Source organism: Microtus ochrogaster, chromosome 4, assembly GCF_000317375.1.
Source record: "Microtus ochrogaster isolate Prairie Vole_2 chromosome 4, MicOch1.0, whole genome shotgun sequence".
Taxonomy (NCBI): Eukaryota; Metazoa; Chordata; class Mammalia; order Rodentia; family Cricetidae; genus Microtus; species Microtus ochrogaster.
In genome coordinates, this window is record NC_022011.1 from 39,547,062 (window position 1) to 39,570,169 (window position 23,108).

Below are 23,108 nucleotides of genomic sequence, written 5' to 3' on the forward strand. Positions count from 1 at the left end.
TTTTTGGTTTTTCGAGACAGGGTTTCTCTGTAGCTTTGGTGCCCGTCCCGGAACTAGCTCTTGTAGACCAGGCTGGCCTCAAACTCCCAGAGATCTACCTGCCTCTGCCTCCCGAGTGCTGGGATTAAAGGCGTGCGCCACCAAGGAAGTGGTTTTAAAAAAATAAAACAAAGTCTTTAAAGAAACAGTACAGATAGTCATAGATTAAAGGAGTAAAGAAAAACAAGTCACATAAAAGATAGAATATACACAGAGAGTTAGATTATATTATTGTGTTTTCTTTGAATTTTTTGACTGTGAATAAGCTAAGTACAGAGAGACATTTCATTGTACAGGCTATTAAACTAAACCAACATATATACTTTTAAGGTATCTTGATGGGCTGTAAAGATGGCTCAGTGATTAAGGGCACTGGCTGCTCTTCTACAGGTCCAGAGTTCAATTCCCAGCAACCAAATGGTGGTTCACAACTATCTGTAATGAGATCTGGTGCCCTCTTCTGGCCTGCAGGCAGAACTTTGTATACATAATAACTAAGTAAGTCTTTAAAAAAGGTATCTTGACTTTAAGACTTGGGACTAATGATATGTTACTTTGAGAAAGAGGTTCTGCTTTTGTTTCCACAGAGGATGAGAACCTGTGGATTCCTTCCAGACTAATGTGGTTTGATGAACCAAGACCCCCTGAAAGGTCTCCATGAACCTTCCAAAATACTTTGCCCAACAAAAAGCAGGAAGCAGTTTGGAAAGAACTATGCCCAAATTCCCTAAATGATTGTTTATAAATGTTTGTTTACATTTAAAGAGGGATGTACTATAGAGATGAATACTTTGCATTTGCATGAATCTTGGTTTATTGATACATATTTAAGGTCAATTTTGTTATATGTATATTTCTGCTCTTGATAAAGGTGTTGTGTTTGTGTAACTCATTTAAAATGTAATGTATAATTAAGAAATACAGGGTAACAGTCATTCATAATAGTCAAACTTGTCATGTTAGGTTTTCTAGATATACAGAGATATATTTCAGATGGCTAGGTAGTCTTCAAACATTTCAGAGACTAACAGAATATGGCATTTAAAAGGTTTTTTAAGAACTTAGGACTTTTCATGACAATGAGACACATCTGCTCCTGATATCACCAAACTACTTCAAGAGGATAATGGGCATTGAAGAGGCTCCTTATGGAGTTGGTTAGCCATTTGTACAAAAGACTGCTCTTGTCTGGACTGCTTAATGGTAAGCTGTATAAACTGTACGTGCAGGACCCACAGAAAAATGACTGCTGAAGTTGCCTAAAGAAGGTGAGACAGTCCTTCAGGGTTCTTGTTACATGAGTCTGTCAGACAATCTGCAGGATACAAAAGATAGTGACTGGCAAACTGCCAACATAAGCAGAATTGTCTTTCAAATTTCCTGCTTCATGGAAAAGTCTGCCAGATACTATAGCTGAAGATACTAGGCTGAAGATGGGTGCTCCAATGAAGAATTTTGGGTGACTGTCCAGGCAGCGAGATGTCTCTGTCAATTTTAGAGTTTTGGAAGTTGCTTACAATGAACTTCATGTTTACTTAGGTAATATATCTTTCTGGAGTCTTCGATGGAGTTGAAGAATAGTTATAATTACAGTTTTCCTTAGTTATGAGACAAGATAAAATAAATATAAATATTGTAACTGTAATTCTTGCTTGATACCTGTTTTGTTATATGTAATCTTACTATGTTAAAGTTAAAACCTTCCTTTTTATTTAGACAGAAAAGGGGAGGTGATGTGGGATTCCCCTCTGTTTGATATGAATATTATTTATTACCATTGGTTAATAAAGCAGCTTCTCTGGCCTGTAGCAGGACAGAATAGAGCTATGCAGAAAAACTAAACTGAATGCTGGGAGAAAGAACATGGAGTCAAGGAGACACCATGTAGTGGCTGAAGGAGACAGACATGCTGGAACCTTGCTGGTAAACCACAAGTATCATGATAAAATATAAAGTAATAGAAATGGGTTAATTTAAGATGTAAGAGTTAGCTAGAAATATGCATAAGCTATTGGCCAAGCAATGTTGCAATTAATATAGTTTCAGTGTGACTGGCAGATCCGAGTGGCTGGGAAATGAATGAGCAGCCTCCTACTACAGTCAGCAAACTAGAGACCTGGAAAAGCCAATGATGTGGCATTAATTCAATCTGAAGACAAGGAAATAAGGAGAGCTGATGGGACAATAGTCCAAATGCCAAGAAACAGGCTAAGAGCCAAGGTTTTAGGTTGAACCCAAAGCCAGAAATCAGGCAGTAGTTACGCCTGATTTTATTGTGCTCAGGTCTTCAGATGACTAGATGACAGGATGTGTTTTACTTGGTCTGCCCATGCAAATGTTCATCTCGAAAGGCAGGCCTAGTGGCATACTCTGGTATTCCCACTCCTTGAGAGGCAGAGGCAGGAGACTTGTCATAAATCCAAGGCCAATTTAGTATTGATACTGAATTTCAGGCCAGCCAGGATATAACAATATCCTGTCTCAAAAAGCAAGCAAACAAAATAAGCAAAATTAATCTTATCCAGATACATGTCTCTGATACTGTTTGACCACACATCTGGGGACCTGTGGTCCTGTCAGGTTGATACATAAAATTCACTATCATCACTGTCTTATTTCTTAACTCTTCCCAGGGAGTCAAGATAGCATTTAAAGGAATTTGAAACCTAAAGCTGGGTACAATGGCTCATACCAGTAATCCTAGCATTTGAGAAGGCAGGAGGATCAGGAGTTCAAGGTCATCTTCAGTTACATAGGAAGTTAAGAAACCAACAAAATCCTGTCTCAAAAAAAATTTTTTTTTTAAATCTGGTGACAAGTAGACAAGCACCAGGCAGAGGAAAATGACTCTTCATCTTCCATAAGCAGAGACACCCCCTTCCTCCAGCCTGTGGAGCGAGAACTGTGATGTCAAAGTCAGCTCTGAGGACGCCAGTCAGTGTCCTTCAAAGTCTTCCAGAGGAAGAGTGCTCCATATTCAGCACTCCCCAGGCCATGGATTCCGTCCCCAAGACAAATCTGCTTTCAAAACATACAAACATTTTGTTTTTTCTCTTGTTCTAAATACACAGATATTGTCATCCTGCTTTGTTTCCTATTATCCTCACACATGTATGCAAAAGCACCTAGCCAATCAGAGACCTATTCAGATAAAAAAAAAAAACCACTCAGAGGCTGAATTTTTTGGTTACAGGAGAGCCAGTGCTGGAAGAAAGCAGACTCTTCAAGGAAAGTCACAGGCTCACACAGCTTAACCCACGTGTAGCCAGCACAGCGAGTTGCGTTGTAGTCCAGACTACGTTCATCCTCCAAGCTCACTCATATGAGCCACTCATGTGGCTCCAAGCGGAAGGGCTGCTAGCAGGCTCACTCCTGCGGTAGCTGTTAGACCATGTGCCTTCCCCACGTGACTATCCTATGGCATCCTAGTTTCTATCACTTCAGAGTAGCCTCACAACATGATCTTGCCCAGAGACAAGAGACAGACAGAGGAAGAGAGAGGGGTCAGTTTTTTATATCCCAATCTGAGAAGTAATGCCTTATCAAGTCAGCTGTCTTCTCTAGTCATCATGCCATCAAATCCAGCTTACAAGGGAGAAGAAGAGTTCAGGGGAACATAAAAATGACTTTGCATATATCCTTTTAAAATCACCAGAGAGGGGCTAGAGAGACAGCTCAGAAATTAAGAGTACTGGCTGATTTCCCAAAGAACCTGAGTACAGTTTCCACGTGGCAGCTCACGACCATTTGTAACTTCAGTTCCAGGCCTGACAAATACCTACACATAAAACAACTTCATATATAATATATATATTCTATAAAATCACCAGAGCCCTAAAGAATCTAAGGAAAATAAGTCAAACTAGGTATAGTGATAATAGGCCCAGCTATTACAGAGGTTGAGGCAGAGGGACCCTTTGAGACAATGAGTTCAAGACCATACCAAAAAAAAAGTTATAAGTGCTTAAGACATCAACAAGGGGAGGGGGTTACAGAGATGTTTCGATGGTTAAGAGCACTGGCTGTTCTTCCAGGAGACCCAGATTTGATTCCCAGAACCAACATGGTGGCTCACAAGTGTCTGCAACACCTTATGGTCTCTGTGGGCACCAGGCATACATGTGAGTACAAAGACATACATGCAGGCAAAATATGTATACATAAAATAGTAATAAAGTAATAAAAAAGAAAGACATCAATGTGTCTATTTTTTTTTTTTTAAATTTTCACCATACTCATCAATCCCCAAGTCTCCTTTTCTTTCCCAAGGGAGGTTTATGTTTGCTTCCTGATAATGTAAATTCCTTGGGGAAATAGTGCCCAGAGAAAGGTGAGAGCTGCCAGGCATAGTTGTCACACCTGTAATCCCCCACCAGGGATACAGGCCAGCCTGGGGTACACAGTACAAGACAAATGAAGGTTACATCATCAAGGAGGGGAAGGGATCCTTAGAGATGTCATAAAAAGAGAAGGCCTGAAACCACAGTTCCCAGGAGCTCCAGACAAATAGCACAATCACAGAGAGAAATAAACAAAGAAAGCTAAAACCCAGACTCCAAAAATCCCTAGGCTAGAACCCGAAGGATCTTGTGCCCTGTGGCTGCCCAGGACCATTAGATATATCAAACTTCAAAGACCCATATCAGTCAAGCATTCCATCACTGTGACCAAAAATACCCAAAATATTAATTCAAAAGGAGAAAACATTTACTTTGGCCTATGATTTGGGGGGTGATTTTAGCCCATGGTTACTTGGCCAATTATTCACTGTGGGCCTGCTGCAGCATAGTACATCACAACAGGAGCACACACTCATCTCATCTCACAGGACCAGGAAGCAAAGAGACAGGAAGGGCTTTGAAACCCAAAGTCCCCTTCAAGCTCATACTCCTTCCACTAAGACCTATTTTTTACAGGCTTCATTATCTAAATAAATACTCAGTTTTCAATAGAGGAATCTGGGGGTACACTCAAGAATCAAACTGTAGTTACATAGACTGAAAACTAACCTACCCTTTCTTTGGCTCCTCATGGCTTCTCAGATTCTTTTTTCTTTTCTTTCTTTTTTTTTGGGGGGGGGAGTGCATTTCGAGACAGGGTTTCTCTTTGTAGCCTTGGCTATTCTGGAAATTGCTCTGTAGACCAGGCTGGCCACAGAGATCCACCTGCCTCTGCATTCTGAGAGCTGAGACTAAAGGCATGCAGCACCACTACCCAGCACAAATTTTTATAGAATCTTAACAAAGGATACTTATATATTATTAATCACTTAGATTCAATTTCTCATCAGAATAGTAGGGTTGGAGCACATAAAAGTAAGGTAAGAACTTAATTCATTTATTTGAATTTATTATTTATTAGAATAAAATATATTAATATGTCTTGGCTACCTGATTTTGTTAAGACTAATGCTTGCTAAATGTTTAAATATAGCTCTAATCCATATCTGAATCTTAGAAATCTTTGAAAGTTCCAATAAGCTGATCAATCAAACAGGATTTTTCAGGGGCTAGAGAGATAATGGTCCAGCAGTAGGGAACACTGGCTGCTCTTGCAGAGGAGTTTAGCTCCCAGCACACACTGGGCAGTTCACACCCTTCTGCAATTCCAGTTTCAGAGGATCTAACATCCTCTTCTGGCCCCAGAGAGCACTGTGTACCACTGCAATGGCTGCAATCTGGGTGAAGGCGGAAACACCAGGAGCAAGGTGTAGGACCTCTTACAGGGGTCAGTTTGTTTTTCAGATCAGCCCCAGTTCCCCTGACTGCTCTCAGAATCTATAAGTAAGAACTTATTCAAAGGATATGTCAGAACAAAGATTTAACCCAAATACCCAGAGCTCTAAAGTAAAATTTAAAGAAAAAATAAAAAGCTGCACCCTATGATAAAAATTGTACATGGTCAAACAACTATCTGTAAAGAGTTAAGGCTGTTGCCAACCACAGTCAAATTACCTTGGGCTCTTTTTAATCCCTTTGAAAGCCATTCATAGCCCACTCCTATGTCTGACTTAGGCTGACTATGAAACCTTGAAAAAAATTTATTCTTTACTAAGAATGTCTTCAAATAATGTCTGAAACTTGTTATAGGGTTTTCCTAACCTTGCTACAATCCACCTATAATACACCTGCTCTAAAACAAAAAACAAACAAAAAAAAACCAAACCTCATGTTATTTCTATTTTTGCATGTACTATCTGTGTGTGCCTCGTGCCTGTGGAGGCCAGAAAGGGGACTAGAGCTTGAGTTACAGATGGCTATGAGTCACCATATGGGTCCTGGGAATTGAACCTGGGTCCCCTGCACTTACAAGTTCTGCAACATAAGAGTTCAGGCAAGGTAGTATACATCTCTAATCCCAGCACTCTGAAGGTTGAGGCAAGAAAGTCAAATGCTCAAAACCAGAGTTGGGTGCAGTGGTTGTACATGTCTTGAATCCCAGCACTCGGGAGGCAGAGGCAAGCAGATCACTGTAAGTTTAAGCCCAGTCTGGTCTACATAGTGAGTTCTAGGACAGTCAAGAGTTACACAGAGTTCCTGTCTCAAAACCAAAACAAGTTCAAGACTACCCTGGAACACCTAGCCTGATATTATAAAAAATAAAGAAAGAGAAACCAATTAAAGTCAGAGGCTAAATACTTGGTCCAAGCACTCAATGCTATTACTTAAAAGGATTGTAATTCAAAGTTTAGTTCAGAATTACTTTGTCTCAACATTACTGACTTTCTAAAAAATGATTTAAAGCTATTGGGACTGGCCTTGACTCTTCAGTCCTCCTCCCTCAATCTCCGAAGTCTGGGATTATAGGCATGTAGACACTGCTGACATTTGAGCTGTGTAACTGAGGCAGCTGTCACGGCACTGCAGAGTGTGTAGCAGCATTCTCCCACCCACTAGATACCCAAAGCTCTAACGACCAAATGCTTCCAGATTCTGCCAAATGTTCATTAAGAAACAGAACTCTCTTTCAATTGATATGATAGCTATGGACAAGAAATAGACTCTTAAGACCCATTCCCTTCAACTACACCACACCCCTATATGTTTTCCTCAACTGCTAACAGAGTATCAGACCACGAACCCACCAATGGATTAACCTATTGAGGAAGTTAGAGTCTTCATGATCCAATCACTTCCTCTACGTCCCTCATCTCTCACCCTGCTGCATTGAGAACCAAGCCTTCAATGCATGATCCTTTGGGGAACGTTTCTGATTAAATCATGAGCAGGCGAGGTGAGAATCACTAGGTTCATCTCTGTCATCCCAACAGTCACACTATTACAAAATTAGCCTTCCTGACCTTCAGGGCATGCACATGTCTGGACTCTACTCTCACCACCAGTAAGCAGAGTTAAACTACAAATTCTTTGTATATAAACAAAGTTACCACACTGGCTCATATTTCAGAGTGTTTTTCCCACTAATTTTAGGGTTTTCCCCTGCATGGCCGAATATCACTATGTCTATACCTCATGAACCCAGAATTAGAAAGCATTCCAATAGTATTACAAGTTATTTCTTAAACAAATTATATATACCAGAGTTTAGAGAGATGGCTCAGCAGGTAAGAACACTTATTGCTCTTTCAGACGATCTCAGTTAGTTCTCAGTTCACACTGCCTGTTCCAGAGGATACAATGCCCTCTTCTAGCCTACATGGGTGTTAACCTGCATTTGAACACATGTATGTGAGCATACACAAAAATAAAACTAAAATAAATCTTAAAAAAAAAAAGGAAGAGGCTCAGGACATTCTAAGCAGTTAAAGTAACAGAAGCATCTTTTGGGCCAGTGAAATGGCTGGCTGGCTGTCAAGCCTGATGACTAGAGTTTGATCGAGACACATGTGGTGGAAGCAAAGAACCAACCACCGCAGGTTTCCCAACCCCCACATACAAACACACATATACAGGTGAATAACCGTAATTTTTAAATGATATCATTTTATTATCTATCTATCTATCTATCTATCTATCTATCTATCTATCTATCTATCTATCTATCTATCTATCTATCTATCTATCATGCTGGGGATCCATCCATTGTGTTGGGGACTTTACCCAGGACTTTGCACAACTGACTAGATTTCAGCAATGTGAATGTTATCTATATAAATTGAACTCTGTTCTAAGTAGGATCTGAAAGATTTCTCCATCTCAAAACCAAAACATTACTAAGAGATAGGCTGAACTCTTAATAATTTCCCAAACCAGAGAGATCAACTTTCCTAATCTGAATCTCCTTTCGATCTACTCTATCCTCTAGGGGCACACAGTAATATCACATGACTTTCATTCAAGTCCCCAGCCGACAACACCCCCTTTGACTAGCCATCCATTTATTAGTGCACTAGTTTACCGAGCCATCTGTCTCTCAGTACAAAGTAAAATGAATTTTGGACACAGTACTAGGTAGAAAAATGAACTAAGATGAATAAACAAAAGTTTAAAATCAGTAACAGCATTCTAAGGAATAATCTTTAAAACTTCATTATGGGAGGGTGGGGACACAGTTCAGGTGGGAGAACGCATGCTGGGGTGGTCTGAATAGGGATGGCCCCCATAGACTCATGTATCTGAATGCTTGGCCCACAGGGAGAAGCATTATTAGATGGTGTGACCTTGTTGGAGTAGGCATGGTCTTGTTGGAGAAGTGTGTCACTGTGGAGACAGGCTTTGAGGTCTCATATGCTTCAAGCTATGCCTTGTGGTACACAGTCTTTCTGCTGCCTGTAGATTAAGATATAAAACTCTCAGCTCCTTCTCCAACACCATGTCTGCCTGCATGCTGCCATGTTTTCTGTCATGATGATGATGGACTAAACTTCTGAAACTTTAAGCCAGCCCCATTTAAATGCTTTCCTTTATAAGAGCTGCCATGGTCATGGTGTCTCTGAACAGCAATTAAAACCCTAAGCCTAGCATGCATGAAGTCTTAGGTTCAAGCCACTACAATATATCAACCAGGATGGTTGTATATGTGTGTAATTCCAGAATTTGGAAGGTAGCAGCAAGAGAATAGTATCAGAACTTCACAGTCACCCTCAGCTACATAATGAGTTTGAGACCAGCCTTGAATATATAAGACTCTTGCTGAAAAAACTTCACGGTGAGCTGTGAGGGTAGCTCAGACATACACTGCTGATCTGTACTGCATGCACAAGGCTTACTCCCTAAAGCTATATCTCTACAAAAAAAAGGGAAACATAGGTATTTATTGACTTTCCCCTGCAATGAATAGTCAATGTCCTAGTCTACAAACTAGTTAGACAAATTCATCCATCTTAGGTCTTATGGTAAAAAAAAAGTTTGAGCTTGAGCAATTCATAATTTATGTTTGATATTAGACACCATCGATCTGGAGGATTTGATGTTTGTTAGACACCATCGATCTGGAGGATTAATTTTACTAATTTCTTAATTTTACTCCATAAAATACAGAGCCAAAACAGAGCTACAGTAGGTTTAATTTTCTTCTTTTCTTCTCAAAATCTTTACCTTAATTCCTCTCAACCATGCCTCTTAAAAAGAACTAGGCTAGAGCTGTAGAGATGACTCACTGGAAGAACATTATCGCTTTTGTAGAGGACTCAGGTTCCATTCCAAGAACCCACATGGTGGTTTTATAACCATCTGTAACTCCAGTGCAAGGAGATCCAACAACCTCTTCTGACCTCCTCTGGTACCAGGTTCACACAGGTACACATACGTGCATACATACAGGCAAACACCTATACACATAAAAATAAACATTAATTTTTAAAAAGCGAGAACTGCCCTGTCGTATCCAGAAGAGTTCCTTGTAGTCATCTATTATTTCCTGCTTCCTCTTTTGCCATGGACCTCAGACCCTGGGTGGAGGGCAGCTGCGCACAGAATTCACAGCAGCTAAGACAGCATGTGCAAGACCTGTCAGACACAATCTCAGCCTGGAGAAGGCAGAGAGACACAAAGTCCTTTCCTGCCTAAAGAGCTACTAGCAGTTGATAGCTACAGTGAGAGGCGCAGTCAGTTGAGAAGTGCAGCTGCTGATGGGTAGACCATCCTTTAGTGAAGGCCACTTATCTAATGGTACATGGCAGTATAAACTGCACTTGGGGTGAAAATAGACAGGCATGTATATATAAAGTTGGGTGGTCTGGGAAGAGTAGGAAGAGGGACTGAATATGATCAAAATACACTATTCAAAATTCTGAAAGAATTAATAAAAAATGAGGACAGGTGGACTGGCGAGATGACTCAGTGGTTAAGGTCCCAGGTTCAATTCCCAGCACCCACATGGCAGTTTACAGTTGTCTAACCTCCACCAGATCCAAAGCCCTTTTCTGGCCTCCACAGGCACCAAGAATGTATATGGTGCACTGTTTTTCACAAGTTCTTTTTTACTTGGAATTTACTGTGTCCAGAAATTTCTGGGCCAAGCACTATACCAGGGATTTTGTAACCCTGGGATTGTTAAACTAATTTCCTAGTTTGCTCCAGGCTCAGAAAGGATCCCCCTTCCACCCCTCCTGGTACTGAGGATTTACTTTAAGACCTCGTGCATGCCAAGAAAGACACCAGACATGGGAACACACAGAACTATGCAGTACCAGACACGGGATGGATTGGAAAGATTTACAGAGCGAACACTCTTTTACATTATCTCAGTCACAGTTTATGAGCTGACATGCATGTGACAAGAGATGGATTCACATTCAGTTAAAAGCATCACATGTAAGTATGTGTGTAGGCCTATTTTGGAGCTAATGCAGAGAGCACAGGGAAGGAAAAGAGGGTGGAGAAAGCCCTCACTGAGGCTGTGGTGCATGCACTAAGTTTTAAAGAAAAGAACAAAGTGAAAGTATCCAGAAAAAAAGAATAATCATGTACAAAAATTAAAGAGGAGAGAAGAAAAGTTCTGGAAACGGCAAACGGAAGATACGTTCCATAGTTCATTCATCTCAGCTTACCAGACTTTAGGTCCATCAGAGAGAATCTCTATGGCTACAGCACTAACAGTGGCTGGCAAGGCAGGTAGAAGTGAAACAGAGACAGCCCTCAGCTGCTACCCTTAGGCTAAAAACTCTGAATTATGTTCAACAGCAAAGAGGAAACACACGCGTCTCCTACACATGAGAAACACAGCATGTGAATAAATTACAGATTAGAAGCCAGGAAACTGGTCAGGAGACTGTAGAAGAGTCTGACAGTGGGGTGATGAGAAACAAACCAGGGCTATCATAAAGAATAAATAAAACAACTTTGCAGTATTTTTATTTTCTAGTTACCACCATTAGAAAGTTAAAAATAAAAGTGTGCATGTGTGTGTGCACGTATGTATGTACATACATATAAATGTAGTGGGCTTACTACTATTGATGGTAAGATAGGGGGAGGGAGAAGTCACACGTCAAACCACAGGAAGCCTAATTTATGGCTTAGTCTACAAAGAAGCACCAGGCTAAGCAGTAACTACAGTACTGTCTGCTATGAAATAATTTTAGTAATAGTAAAAATTACACAATTTGGTTCAGCACGATAACTCGGTGGCTAAAGACATTTGCCATAATGCCTGACAACCTGAGCTAAATCTCTGGGACCCACAAGATGAAAGAAATGACTCTTGTAAGCTGTTCCCTGGTCTCCATATTTGTGAATACACACACACACACAGACACACACACACTAAAAAAATGCAAAAATTTAAGTTTACTTACTCTAATACATCTTATTATTCTACCACACAATCATTAAAATTTAAGAGAAACTTCACATTCATATTTTTTGGGCTAATTTAAATCTAATTTTATACTTGTCTCATTTGAACACTAAAATTTTAATTGGTAGATTTGGTAAATATTTAGATTTCATAAAATTTACAGAGAAAAGAATAGATTTACCTTCCCAAGATTTCTTTTTTTTTTTTTTTTTTTTTTTTTTTTTTTTTTTTTTTGAGACAGGGTTTCTCTGTGGTTTTGGAGCCTGTCCTGGAACTAGCTCTTGTAGACCAGGCTGGTCTCGAACTCACAGAGATCCGCCTGCCTCTGCCTCCCGAGTGCTGGGATTAAAGGCGTGCGCCACCACCGCCCGGCCTACCCAAGATTTCTTATGACACACTTTAACATTTTCCAGTGAATGATGAACTTGTAAATTTAAACTACAGGGCCAGCAAGATGCTCAGCAGGTAAAGATCCCTGCAGCCAAGTAGATGACCTGAGTTTCTTCCCAGGGATCCACATAGTGTACAAGGAGAACTGACTGTTATAAGTTATTCTTTGACCTCCACATGCAATGTCCACACTCATATATACATACAAAATGAATAAATAAATGTAAAAAATTTAGATTACATTAAAAATTTACAGTACTTGCTGTGTGGTGGTGGCAAATGCCTTTAGTCCCAGTACTTTGGGGGCAGAGGCAGGCAGCTCTCTGAATTCAAACCCAGCCTGGTGAACTGGATGAGTTATAGAACAGCCAGGGGCTACAGAAAAACCGTTGTCTGGAAAAACAAACAAACAAACAAAACTTAAGGGGAAAAAAATCAAAGTACTGGGGTAAAGACAGGTAGATGGACCTAGGGACTCGCTGTCTAGCCAGCTTAGCCAAATGGTGAGCCCCAGGTCTCAGTGAGAGCCTGCCTCCGGAAAAACAGGGGGTATGACTCCTGAGGAACCACGAGAGCAGAGCTTTGGGCTTCACTGGCACACACGTACATGCACCTGCACACACAAACACATACCCACCTACAAAAAATCCAGTTGCTCAGGTATGCTAGCCAGCTTGTGGGTGGTCAGTAGCTCTATGTAACTATGACAGAGGGCATTTAGGCCTAAAAAGTAGCAAAGGTATTGGCTTCTGCCCACTCCCGACCATTGGCATTTATATCTACTTAGTGTTGAGGATATCTGCATAACAGACAACTTCCAAAGTATTAATTATGAAAATGGTGCCACTGGCCATATCCTCATTATTGTATAGCTTACATTCTCAACTCCAATACCAAGATAGGTAAGAAGGAAATCTTCAAATAACTAAATAAAATTGTGCTGTACTACCTAACACATGAAGCACACTAAAACATGGTTGTGGGATGGACACTCTTTTCCATGGCCCAAGGAACAATTCAGTTGTCTGTGGCCTATATAAGTCTTATATTATTTTCCTATTAACTACTTAAATTTATTAGACTTTATTTTTAAAAAGGCAGGAAAAAATACTTTCAACTGTGTATTTATTAAGAGCGTTACAGTGGAATGGTTAAGAGCATAAGCTCGCAGTCAAGACAGCCTGGATTCAAATCCTGGTTCTATCATTTATTAGATGTGTAATCTCGGCAAAGTATTTGGCCACTCTATGGTTCAGTTACCTGTTCTGCAATAATGTGCCTCAAGGAAATAATACACAGAGAACACTTGGCACATAGTAGCTATTCAGAAAACATTTCTGTTAGAGAGATGCCAGAAAAGTTGAAATTATGACTAAAGTCGAAGCTAGGCTTCTTAATTTTCCATGTTCCCCGCATGATTATACCTCTGGGCGGGGACGACTTGGAGTTCTCAAAAGGAGTATCTTCCATGCAATTACATTCAATTAAAAAAAAAAAACTAAACAAGAAACTTCATCTACTGACCGGGTAATTATGCGCATAGCGGCAGCCAAGCAAACAGAAAAACACGAAGCTAGAGAGGAAGGCATTGGCCTTACCTGCTTTTCCGTTTTCGAGGTAGTTTCTCCACTGTGCCAGTCAGTCTACAGACCAAACAAATGAAATCCGTAACTAAAAGAGAGCACACCCTCGGCCTCCCCTTGCCTGTGGGGCACTCCATGTACCACCCAATGGGGCCAGAGGCTGACCACAGGTTGGTCGGGTCTACCTCTGACCTGACAAACCCCTCAAGTCGGGCTTCCCTTCCTTCCCTCGACCAAGCGATCCCCGGACTCACTGGTCCCCGAATGCCCCGTGCCTCAACGCTCGGCTCCCCCAAACCACCCGGCCCGTCGGCCTCATTGTCTGCCCGGAGCCGCAGGCCCCCCAGCTCCCCTCGGCCGCAGCCCCGCCCCTCAGCCCCGATCCCCCGCATTCCTCGGCCCCCGGTGGGGCGCGCGTCCTCCGCTCCAGTCCTGCACATCCTCGTTCCCCGCCCCGACGAGCTGCTCGCTCTCCGCGCCCCCAGATGCTGCATGCCTGCACCCCCGCCCCTCAGGGCTCGGCCGCTCCCTCGGCCCCAAGCCTCTGCCTGGCACCGCAGCCCGCCCCACCTGGGGGCCAGGCGACTCCGCGGCTGCTGGGACTGCCGGGCTCCTCTGACCATCCGGCTCCTGCTCCGCCGCGGGAGCTGTTCCGGCGGCCGCAAGGCTCGCTCGGGATGCTGAGACAGCGGAGGCTGGAGTAGGCGGAGAGACGGGAGGAGGGCCTCGCGCCTCGGCCAGGCTAGCCGCGGGGCCTGCCCCCTCAGCGCCTCTCCTCGGCTCCTATTGGCTGAAACTGCAGCGTGCCTGAAAGTCCGGCCGCCGATTGGGAGCTCGGGCCTTCACGTCCCGCGCGGCCCACCCTGAGGTTTGGTTGAGACTGCAGGTGGCGGCAGAGGTGCCTTAAATACTGCTAGCAGAGCGGGAGGAGCCCTGCGCGCCACCGTGCGCCAGAAAGGGGGAATTGCGTCTCCGGCGCCAGACACCTGCTTCCAGGTTCTTTGGTTCTGCATCCTGCATCCTAGACATCTGCTAATTCCCCCGCCTCCGCACAGCCCCAGAACCAAATCAAGCACTGCACTTTCTCCAAATATATTCAGAAGTTCGAGGGCAAAGCAGCTCTTCTTCACAGCGTCGTTCTGAATCACCTCGAATGCAGTCCCTGCCAGCATTTCGCAGAAATGATCTCGTCTCAGTGCTACCCCTCGAAGAGGCCACGATACCAAATTGTAAAGATCCAGCAATATAAATATGTTTTAACAGCAGGAAAGATCGTAAGCTTTGGTGGAAGCTTGTAAGAAAGCACGAGAATTTCTTTAATTAGCACGAAAAAAGAAATTGTAAAAAGAATCAATTGCAGTAACTACAAATAACGTATTCCATTTTGAAAAGCATAAAACGTACTGCTTCTTGTGTAGCTAGCCATTTTGTGTCATTGCAGATGATTCAAAAATCTACATCAGTTAATCAGTTTTAGTATAAATTTCACTGCATTTTGACTCAAGTAAACAAAACAACCACCACGTAAGTACAATAAATATTAGTAACATATTCTACTCTAACAAAGCTATTTTGAAAATACAGCAGATTTATATGTATTACATCTGAAGAATATAATTTTGGGCATGGGTGGGTTTTGAGACAGGTTTCTTTGTATAGTCATGACTGTTCTGGAACTCACTTTGTACTCCAGGCTGGCCTCGAACTCAAAGAGATCTGCTTGCCTCTGCCTCCCTGGTGCTGGGATTAAAGAGGTAAACTATCATGCCCGGTGAAAAATTTAATTCTTAAGACGAGTAATATCAGTATAACTTTATTCCTATACAGAGTTGTCAGCAAGATCCTAAGTTCATTTCTTCCTGCTAGATTCAGGAGGAGGCATAAAATTTTCTCTTGAGTCTCTTTCATTTTAGAACACATTTTGTTTAGACATACCAACAATGCAGTGGCAGAGATATGGCTCAGCAGAGTAAAAGGTGCTTGCTGTTCAAGCCTGACATTGTGTGTTCAGTCCTGGAACACACAGAGCAATAGACTCTAAAGTCTCAGACCTCCGCGTGCACATCACACACACACACACACACACACACACACACACACACAAACACACACACACCTGCACACACATAAAAAAAATAAAAATGCACGAGGACAAATATTCCACAAATCTCCACAAATGGATAGTATCCCAAATAGTGAGATACAAATTTTTTCACAGAATCAAATGCATTTGATGCAATGGGTTCTTCTTTATTTCTAAATGGTTTATCTTGTATCCATCCTTGATGCTAAGATGGCTTTCCTCTTATGAAATATGGGATGCAGTAAGGTATAGTGGTATTTTATTTTTTGCAATGCTGAAGAGCTCTTATTACATTTAAGAGAGGGAGGCAGAGGGAAGGAGGAAGAGGGATGTTGTTTCAGATGGGAACATGTAGGGGGATAGAAGTCAACTTGTGGAAGTCATCTTGTGGGTCCTGGAGACCACACTCTGCTCATTAGGCTTGTGGCAAACACCTTTTCCTATTGAGCTACCTTGCTGTCCTACTGCTGACCCCCAATATGTTCTCCATAATTGCACTATAGGAATTTTAAAGTTGTATTTATCTGTCCTGGTGTTTTGCCTCCATGTATGTTTGCATGTCTGGTGCCAATGTAGGCTCCCTGAGATTGAAGTTGCAGATTGTGATTTGCCATTTGGGTGCTGGAAATTGAACCCTATGCTTCTCTGGAGAGCAATATGTCCTTTTAACTACTAAACCATCTCTCCAGCCCTGTTATGGGATTTTTAAAAATGGCTTTGACTAGAGAAACTATTACCAAATGTCTGTTGTTTCCCCTAAATGATGTAATTCTAGAGCCATAGTCACCAATGATTTCAATTTTAATTTTCTACTTAATTATTAACTCAGCAAGAAACCAAGGAGTTTTGGGTGAAGGGATCCTGCTGTAATCTTGAAATATCACGCATGACATTCTTACTAAAATCCTCTTCCTACTACCCAACATTTTCCATGACTGGCCTCTCTGAAGCATAGACAATCTGTCAACAGAACTGCAGCTAACTGTTGGGTTTTACTAAATGTAACCTTCATGTGTCCAAGTTCTATCATCTCGATTTCTGGGCTCATGCATATTCCATTACCCAGCCCATTATTTGTGTCTGCCCACACCAGACACTTCCTCCAAATCCCTTGTACAAAAGTCTACACTGTGGGACTGGACTGGTGGCTGTGGTTAAGAGCGCTTGTTTGCAGAGGGCCTGGGCTAATCCCTCGCCCAACGAGCCATGCCTAACGCGTTCCAGAGTGTCTGATGCCCTCTTCGAACTCTGCAGACATAAACGCAGGCAAAAGAAATCACATACATTGAACAAATAAATTCTTTTCCTTAAAAAAGTTATACTGTTAGTAGCCATGTTTGATGAGTTCCTCTTCTTAATCACACGGATTTTGATCGAGTCCTCAGTAGACAGCAGCTTTGGGCCAAGTACTGGTCATTTTGTGGGTGCTATTCTTATTATAACCAGCTTCACTTTATTTTTAGAAAAGAATTGGAAGATCAGAGAATTTAATTTGTTCAGGGTCAAAAAGTTGCAAAACCCAATAGTGCTTAAAAGAGAAGGCTTGAACAGTCACTGTTTAGTGCCCTCCAGGGGGTCCAAGTTCCAGTTTTCCTAAGATCTTGACAGCTTACCTGTCCTTTCCAATCCCATTCTCTCAACTGGGGTAGGGTGGGGATAGGAGCAATTTAGACATACATCCATACCAAGAGTACCACAAGATATAAGCTGGGCATGGTGATATATGTCTCAGCACTTTGGAGGCAAAGCCAGGTGGATCTCTACAAGGCCAGTGTGGTCTACATGGTGAGAATCTGTCTCAAAACAACCAGTGCCCCCGGACCTCAGAAAAATTAAAAGGATCACAAAATAGGACATGTACAGGCCAGGAATGTAGCTCAGTGGTTGACTGCTTACCTAGCACGCACAAGGTCCTGGGTTCAATCCTCAGTACTGCAAAATAGGGCATGTTAGCATTTATCTAAAATGCTTGTTTATAGATTAAAAAAATTCCACTCCCATTTCAATACAAAATGCTCAGAACCATTTTCAGGTACTCACAAGAGTGGTATATACTACAATAAATGTTTTTGTATAAACGTCATACATTGTTGAATTAAGAACCATGTTAGCAATCTAGGCATAAACTTAATTCTCATAAGAAAGGTACATATTCATGTGATGAAGGAAACTTGTATAATTCTAGGGGACTTTTCAAATGCAGGGGGGAAAAAGGTTAGTTCTGTTTATAAGTCACACAACCAAGTGAAAGAGTAAGCATCTCTTTGAAAACATAAATTACATGAAATGCTACCTTCTTCTCAGGGAATACTATAGACTGCATTAGATAAAATTATTTTTCATAAACTTCCTACAATCGTTTTATTAATTGACACTGAGGGAATGTAGCACCTTTCATTCAAAGAACTGGAGGTGCTTTACAAACATCAGCATTTAAAAAACAGACATTTAAAAATCTGAAGTCTTGCAGTTAAATCTCAATTCTGTACACAATTTTCTGAAGGCTGACACAAAGTGATTCTACTGTCAATGGCAGGATTTCACAGTACAGGCATGGAGCTGGGTTTACAGAGAAAAGACACACACAGAGATCTTAAATGCAAGGAACATTGTGAACCTTATTTCAAAAGCAACTCAACATTTAAGATGTCAAAATCTTCTGAAATTCTAGACATCCAGATGGAATAGGAGCTGACACAGGTTGCATATTAGATGTAGTCTTGATGGAGGCTTTTTAAGATCACGCCCAAGCGAACACATTTAAAGAAATGAGATTCTTGCATTGATCTATGGAAAGCTAGCCAAAAGTCTATCAGCCAAATGAAGAAAGGGAGGAAATGGCAATTCAAAGTAGACAGTTCTCACTGGAGCCTAGGACACTTTATTAGAAACCAAGTATATCACAGTCAAATAAAAATAGTTCTTAGCCCCATTGGTACAACATAGGGTATTTTACATTCAGCCTAGACACAGGGAGTAGCAGATTCCCTCCACTTCAGATCTCTGGCTTGCAAGTGTCTCTCATCACATGATTACTCTGAATAATAAATACATAGCCCTTGTTTAGTAGAGGGATCCAATTATTCTTTTTCAGGCTTGCAAGGTCCAATACATTCACTCTTTCTTTCCTTCACAAGTCTAATAGAAAAACTACTTTTTCCATGCCTCAAAGCCATTGTTCAGTTGAAGAAAAGTCAGGCAAAACAGAGATGGCAGTTAAGGGATGGAAGAATATTATTGGCACATGCCCAGCTAGTGACAAACAAAAGCAGTACACCGTGACTTGAAAATAAGTCACATTAAAGGAGAATAAAAACAACCACACCAACCTAAGCTAAGGAGTGTGAAGCAGAAAGAGTGGACTGAGTTACTGATTTTACTGGTACAACTTAAAAGCAGTGGAGGGCAAGCACTTCAATACAATTTATGGTAACACAAACAAGAAAATACTGCAGAGTTGTTCAAAAACCACATCAAGTTGTCTGCACCATTAATTCCAGTGTTTCACAAATAATAAAATACATAGCTACATATTCCTGTGAGATAAAAATACCTTTCCACCTGAATTACACTGGGGTTAGGAAAGTAACACAAAGCTACTGACCCACCATTAGTTCAAGTGTGTGCAGCAAATGTCTCAGTCACTTCTTTCATAGACTACACAATTAAAAACTGTACAAGGGGCTGGGTGATTAGGGACAAATAAAATCAAAACAATATTGTGCTCATTCAGTAAAAGAAACCCTGATGAAATAGTATTTGCCAAGAAGCTTAGACTATTAAGATTTTTATTGCATTTTTAGGTAACCTGGAAGTTCTTATCCTGGAGGGGAAAAGTTGTTTTTTAAAACTACCTGAACAGATGCTAAAGTGCTTTAATCAATTGCTTCACATGGATTTCCTGGGATGACAAAAAATAATTATCACTATAAAGGGATACCAAAAATTTCACAAGATGGTACATCCTAAAGTCATCTATGACAACAGTCATAAGAGATAATGATATACTTGTCCTTATTAAGTGGACAATTACATATCAAGAACTGATCATCATAACCCTTTAGATAGTCAAATTACACACACAAAGCTGAAATATGGCATAACAGACCTTCACAAGCAAACCGCCTGTTTTTTTCCCTTTAAATAATCTGCTTCAGATTACAGTTCACAAACACAAGGGTTCTGATATTTCAGCCTTTAAAGTTGCTGTTAAAAACTGAATACTTTGTAAAAGTTAAGGTCAAAGGTTACAGCGAGAGAATGCTTGCTACTGAAAAGTACTCATTTACTTGATGACACCCAGGAGAGTGTAAACTGGATTGAACACATTCTACTCAACTGGCATCAAATCTACACATCAGCGCTACAACTATTGAATGTTTCCTATTACTATAGAGGATAGAAATCAAAGTGTTACTATGGCAGTTATGTTTTTTAGGCACAATTTAGTGGTATTTTAAAAAAATAAATATTGAATTTCAACTGAAATTTTAGATTCAATAACCAAAGGGTCAAAAACTCTCAGGAAAACAAGGAAAGAGAAAAGAAAAAGAAAAGTAACCTTTAGCTAACAATGTAAGTTGTTTAAAATTTCTAACACTTAACCTATCTGGGTTTTAAGATTACTTTATTAAAAAATACAAGAAATCTGAAAAAAGATCAGTACAATTATCTTAATGTACAAAGTTATAAGCTGTAGCAGTTTTTAACTAAAATTTAAAAACACAACAAGGAGGGCAGCCCTTTAGACCAATTTATTTTATACCCTTTTGAAACATCAAATCATCATCCAACAATGGACAGTGAAGTTTACAGCTGCGACAAGGGGACATGACTCGGGCATCTGCAGTCCATCCTGCCCACTGGACAACTTTGCTGCTGAAATTTCTTAACCCTACCGAACAAAAGCAGAAGGCTGGCTGATACAAATGAGGATTTCCATGTAATTGTCAATGGACTTTTTAAAAGAGGAAATGCTTCCTGTTTCCCCAGAACAGTAAATAAGCAAGAGCTACATGCAGCAATGTGAGTATTAAGACATTTCTCAAGTTTTCTCAAACAAGTCCAAGGTGGGGATGGGATGAGTGACAAAACTGATAGAAAAACATTGCTATCGACACCATAACAAATAATAAATTTAGATAATTTAAAAAAAAAAAGGCAAGAGGCAGCATTTCAGCAGCAAAGTGCTCAATAATAAGTATATTGTAGAGGGTACAAGAAAGTTGGGGTAAAAGAGGGGTATAAAGTGGGCCAGCAGGATGGCAATGGCCTCAGAGGAAATACGGCGTCGTGGTTCTGGGAGGAATAACACGCTCTGAATCTGGAACTGCCCGGAATAACTTTGGTTCTCTCGTATTGACATCTTTGAAGACCATGATGGAAGCGATGTTTCCACAGCGATAGCAGTAGTTAGGAGCAGACCACACTGTGACCAGCTTCTCGTCAAACATAAACTTATAGCCTTCATGTACAAGCTGATGTGCTCTGCAGATGAGTTTTAAGTTGTTGATATGAACAAACTGCAATTTAGAAAGGCTTTGTGAGTATTCCATCCAACAGCTTAATAGCAGCAGCATCACTACTGAAGTTCTCACGGTTCTAAGTCCCACTCTATAATCGTTCCCAACCAACATTTCCATTGCCACTTTGGCCCAAGTCTATTTTGAAGTACATGACCCACAATTTGGAGTTTCTAAGCCAGGTATAGTAATTAGCACCTGTATTCTCAGTTACTCGGAAGGCTGAATAGGAGGACCCCTTGAGTCCACAAGTTTGAGACCAGTCTCTGCAACACAGAGATGACATATCTTTAAAACAGCCACAGTAATAGTAAATGGCTAGGTTGGTAGAGAGGCTTGTCAACAGGCCTGGGGACCAGAATTTGATCCCAGAACCCACATAGCAGGAGAGAACTGACTTCCACAAATTGTCCTTTGGCCTCTTCTCATCCTTCCAACACGCACACACACACAAATAAATAATAAACAAGCAAGCAAGTAAACATACAAAAATCACTAGGAGAATCGGGAGTTTGAGGCCAGTCTAAGCCACCTATTAAGATCTATATCAAGAAAAAGAAGAAGTTTCTAGGGGGAAAAATTACATAATTACCACCAGATACAAAGCAAAGGTTTCCTATTTAATTATATAACAAAATTATTATCAGTCTTATTATGTGAGGGTTTAGTGTATGCCACAAAGAGATTATTCTTCTTTGCAACCTGAAGAGGAAAGAATTCAGACTCAGTAAAGTCTTTCCAGAAGTGAGGATAAACCAATGGCCCTAGCACCTAATTCTATGGTTCTATTATTATGTCGAAACACATCTCAACAGAACATGTGTGTCTGTGAACGCTATCTGCCCACGTTTGTTCATGGCTGTTTTGATGTATGCATGTAGGTACATAATTTGATGAAACTGCAGTCATAAAAGAGCAGCAGAAGACGTCAGAATTTCTGTGTATATCTTATTTGTAAATTATTTGCCCAAAAGATTTATAGAAAATAAGTTTCTGAATTTTAAAATTGCTGTATTCATGCAGCCAGCACTGTAGAATATTAGAGAGCAAAGACTGTAATCATAGTGTTTTGTAAATTGTAAACAAGAGTTATTTTTATATTATTACTGTCTAATTATTCATCCTAGTGATTCTTATTTTCATCTAGTCATAGAGATTCAGTAAGTGCCTTGGAACAATACTGAATTTTCTTAGCTTATGTATATTACTTTAAATTCTGAATTCAGGCTACAGAGATGGTTTTAGAGGACTGGCTGCTTTTCCAGAAGATAGGAGTTTGATTCCCAACCACCACACAGCAGTTCACAACCACCTGTATCTGGCCTCTGCAGGCACTTCATGCACATGGTGCAAGACGCAGAATAAAAAATAAAGATTATGTCATGCAGAGTGGTGCACACCTATGATCCCAGAACTGGGGAAGCAGAGACAGGCAGACCTCTGTGAGTTCGAGACCAGCCTGGTCTACACAGTGAGCTCTACAGACCCTGTCTCAGAACAAAACAAAACAAAACGGTTAAAAGTATGATTTAAACAAAAAGTAAGTAAAACAAAATGTGAAATCAACTGGGATTAGAAGACTGTCAGAATATATGTATATTTCAGGATATTTGATTGGCCATTAAAATGAACAAACAAAAAAGTTGCCTATCTTGCTCTGGTGATCCTGTTACTTATTATTTTAATAATATAAGCAGCCGGGCGGTAGTGGCGCACGCCTTTAATCCCAGCACTTGGGAGGCAGAGGCAGGCGGATCTCTGTGAGTTCGAGACCAGCCTGGTCTACAAGAG

At 40.8% G+C, this 23,108-nt stretch overlaps 2 protein-coding genes across 5 annotated transcripts in view; both read right to left on the bottom strand.

Moving 5' to 3' along the window:
- Nucleotides 1-14,405, bottom strand: part of Scai (suppressor of cancer cell invasion) — a 144,994-nt gene extending 130,589 nt beyond the window's left edge. For 3 of the 4 annotated variants that reach the window (XM_026777341.1, XM_026777337.1, XM_005345959.2), the window contains exons 1-2: nt 14,283-14,405; nt 13,728-13,772 (exon numbers count right to left, since the gene is read on the bottom strand). In XM_026777341.1, coding sequence (XP_026633142.1) covers nt 13,728-13,772; nt 14,283-14,335 — 98 coding nt within the window. In that variant the 5' untranslated portion in view covers nt 14,336-14,405. Of the gene's footprint in view, nt 1-13,727; nt 13,773-14,282 lie in introns of those variants that run through there. The other variant, XM_026777339.1, reaches the window with a different exon arrangement.
- A 4,239-nt stretch (nt 14,406-18,644) lies between these two features.
- Nucleotides 18,645-23,108, bottom strand: part of Ppp6c (protein phosphatase 6 catalytic subunit) — a 32,864-nt gene continuing 28,400 nt past the window's right edge. Inside the window, exon 5 of the mRNA XM_026778628.1 lies at nt 18,645-21,442. Coding sequence (XP_026634429.1) covers nt 21,069-21,442 — 374 coding nt within the window. The 3' untranslated portion in view covers nt 18,645-21,068. The remainder of the gene's footprint in view (nt 21,443-23,108) is intronic.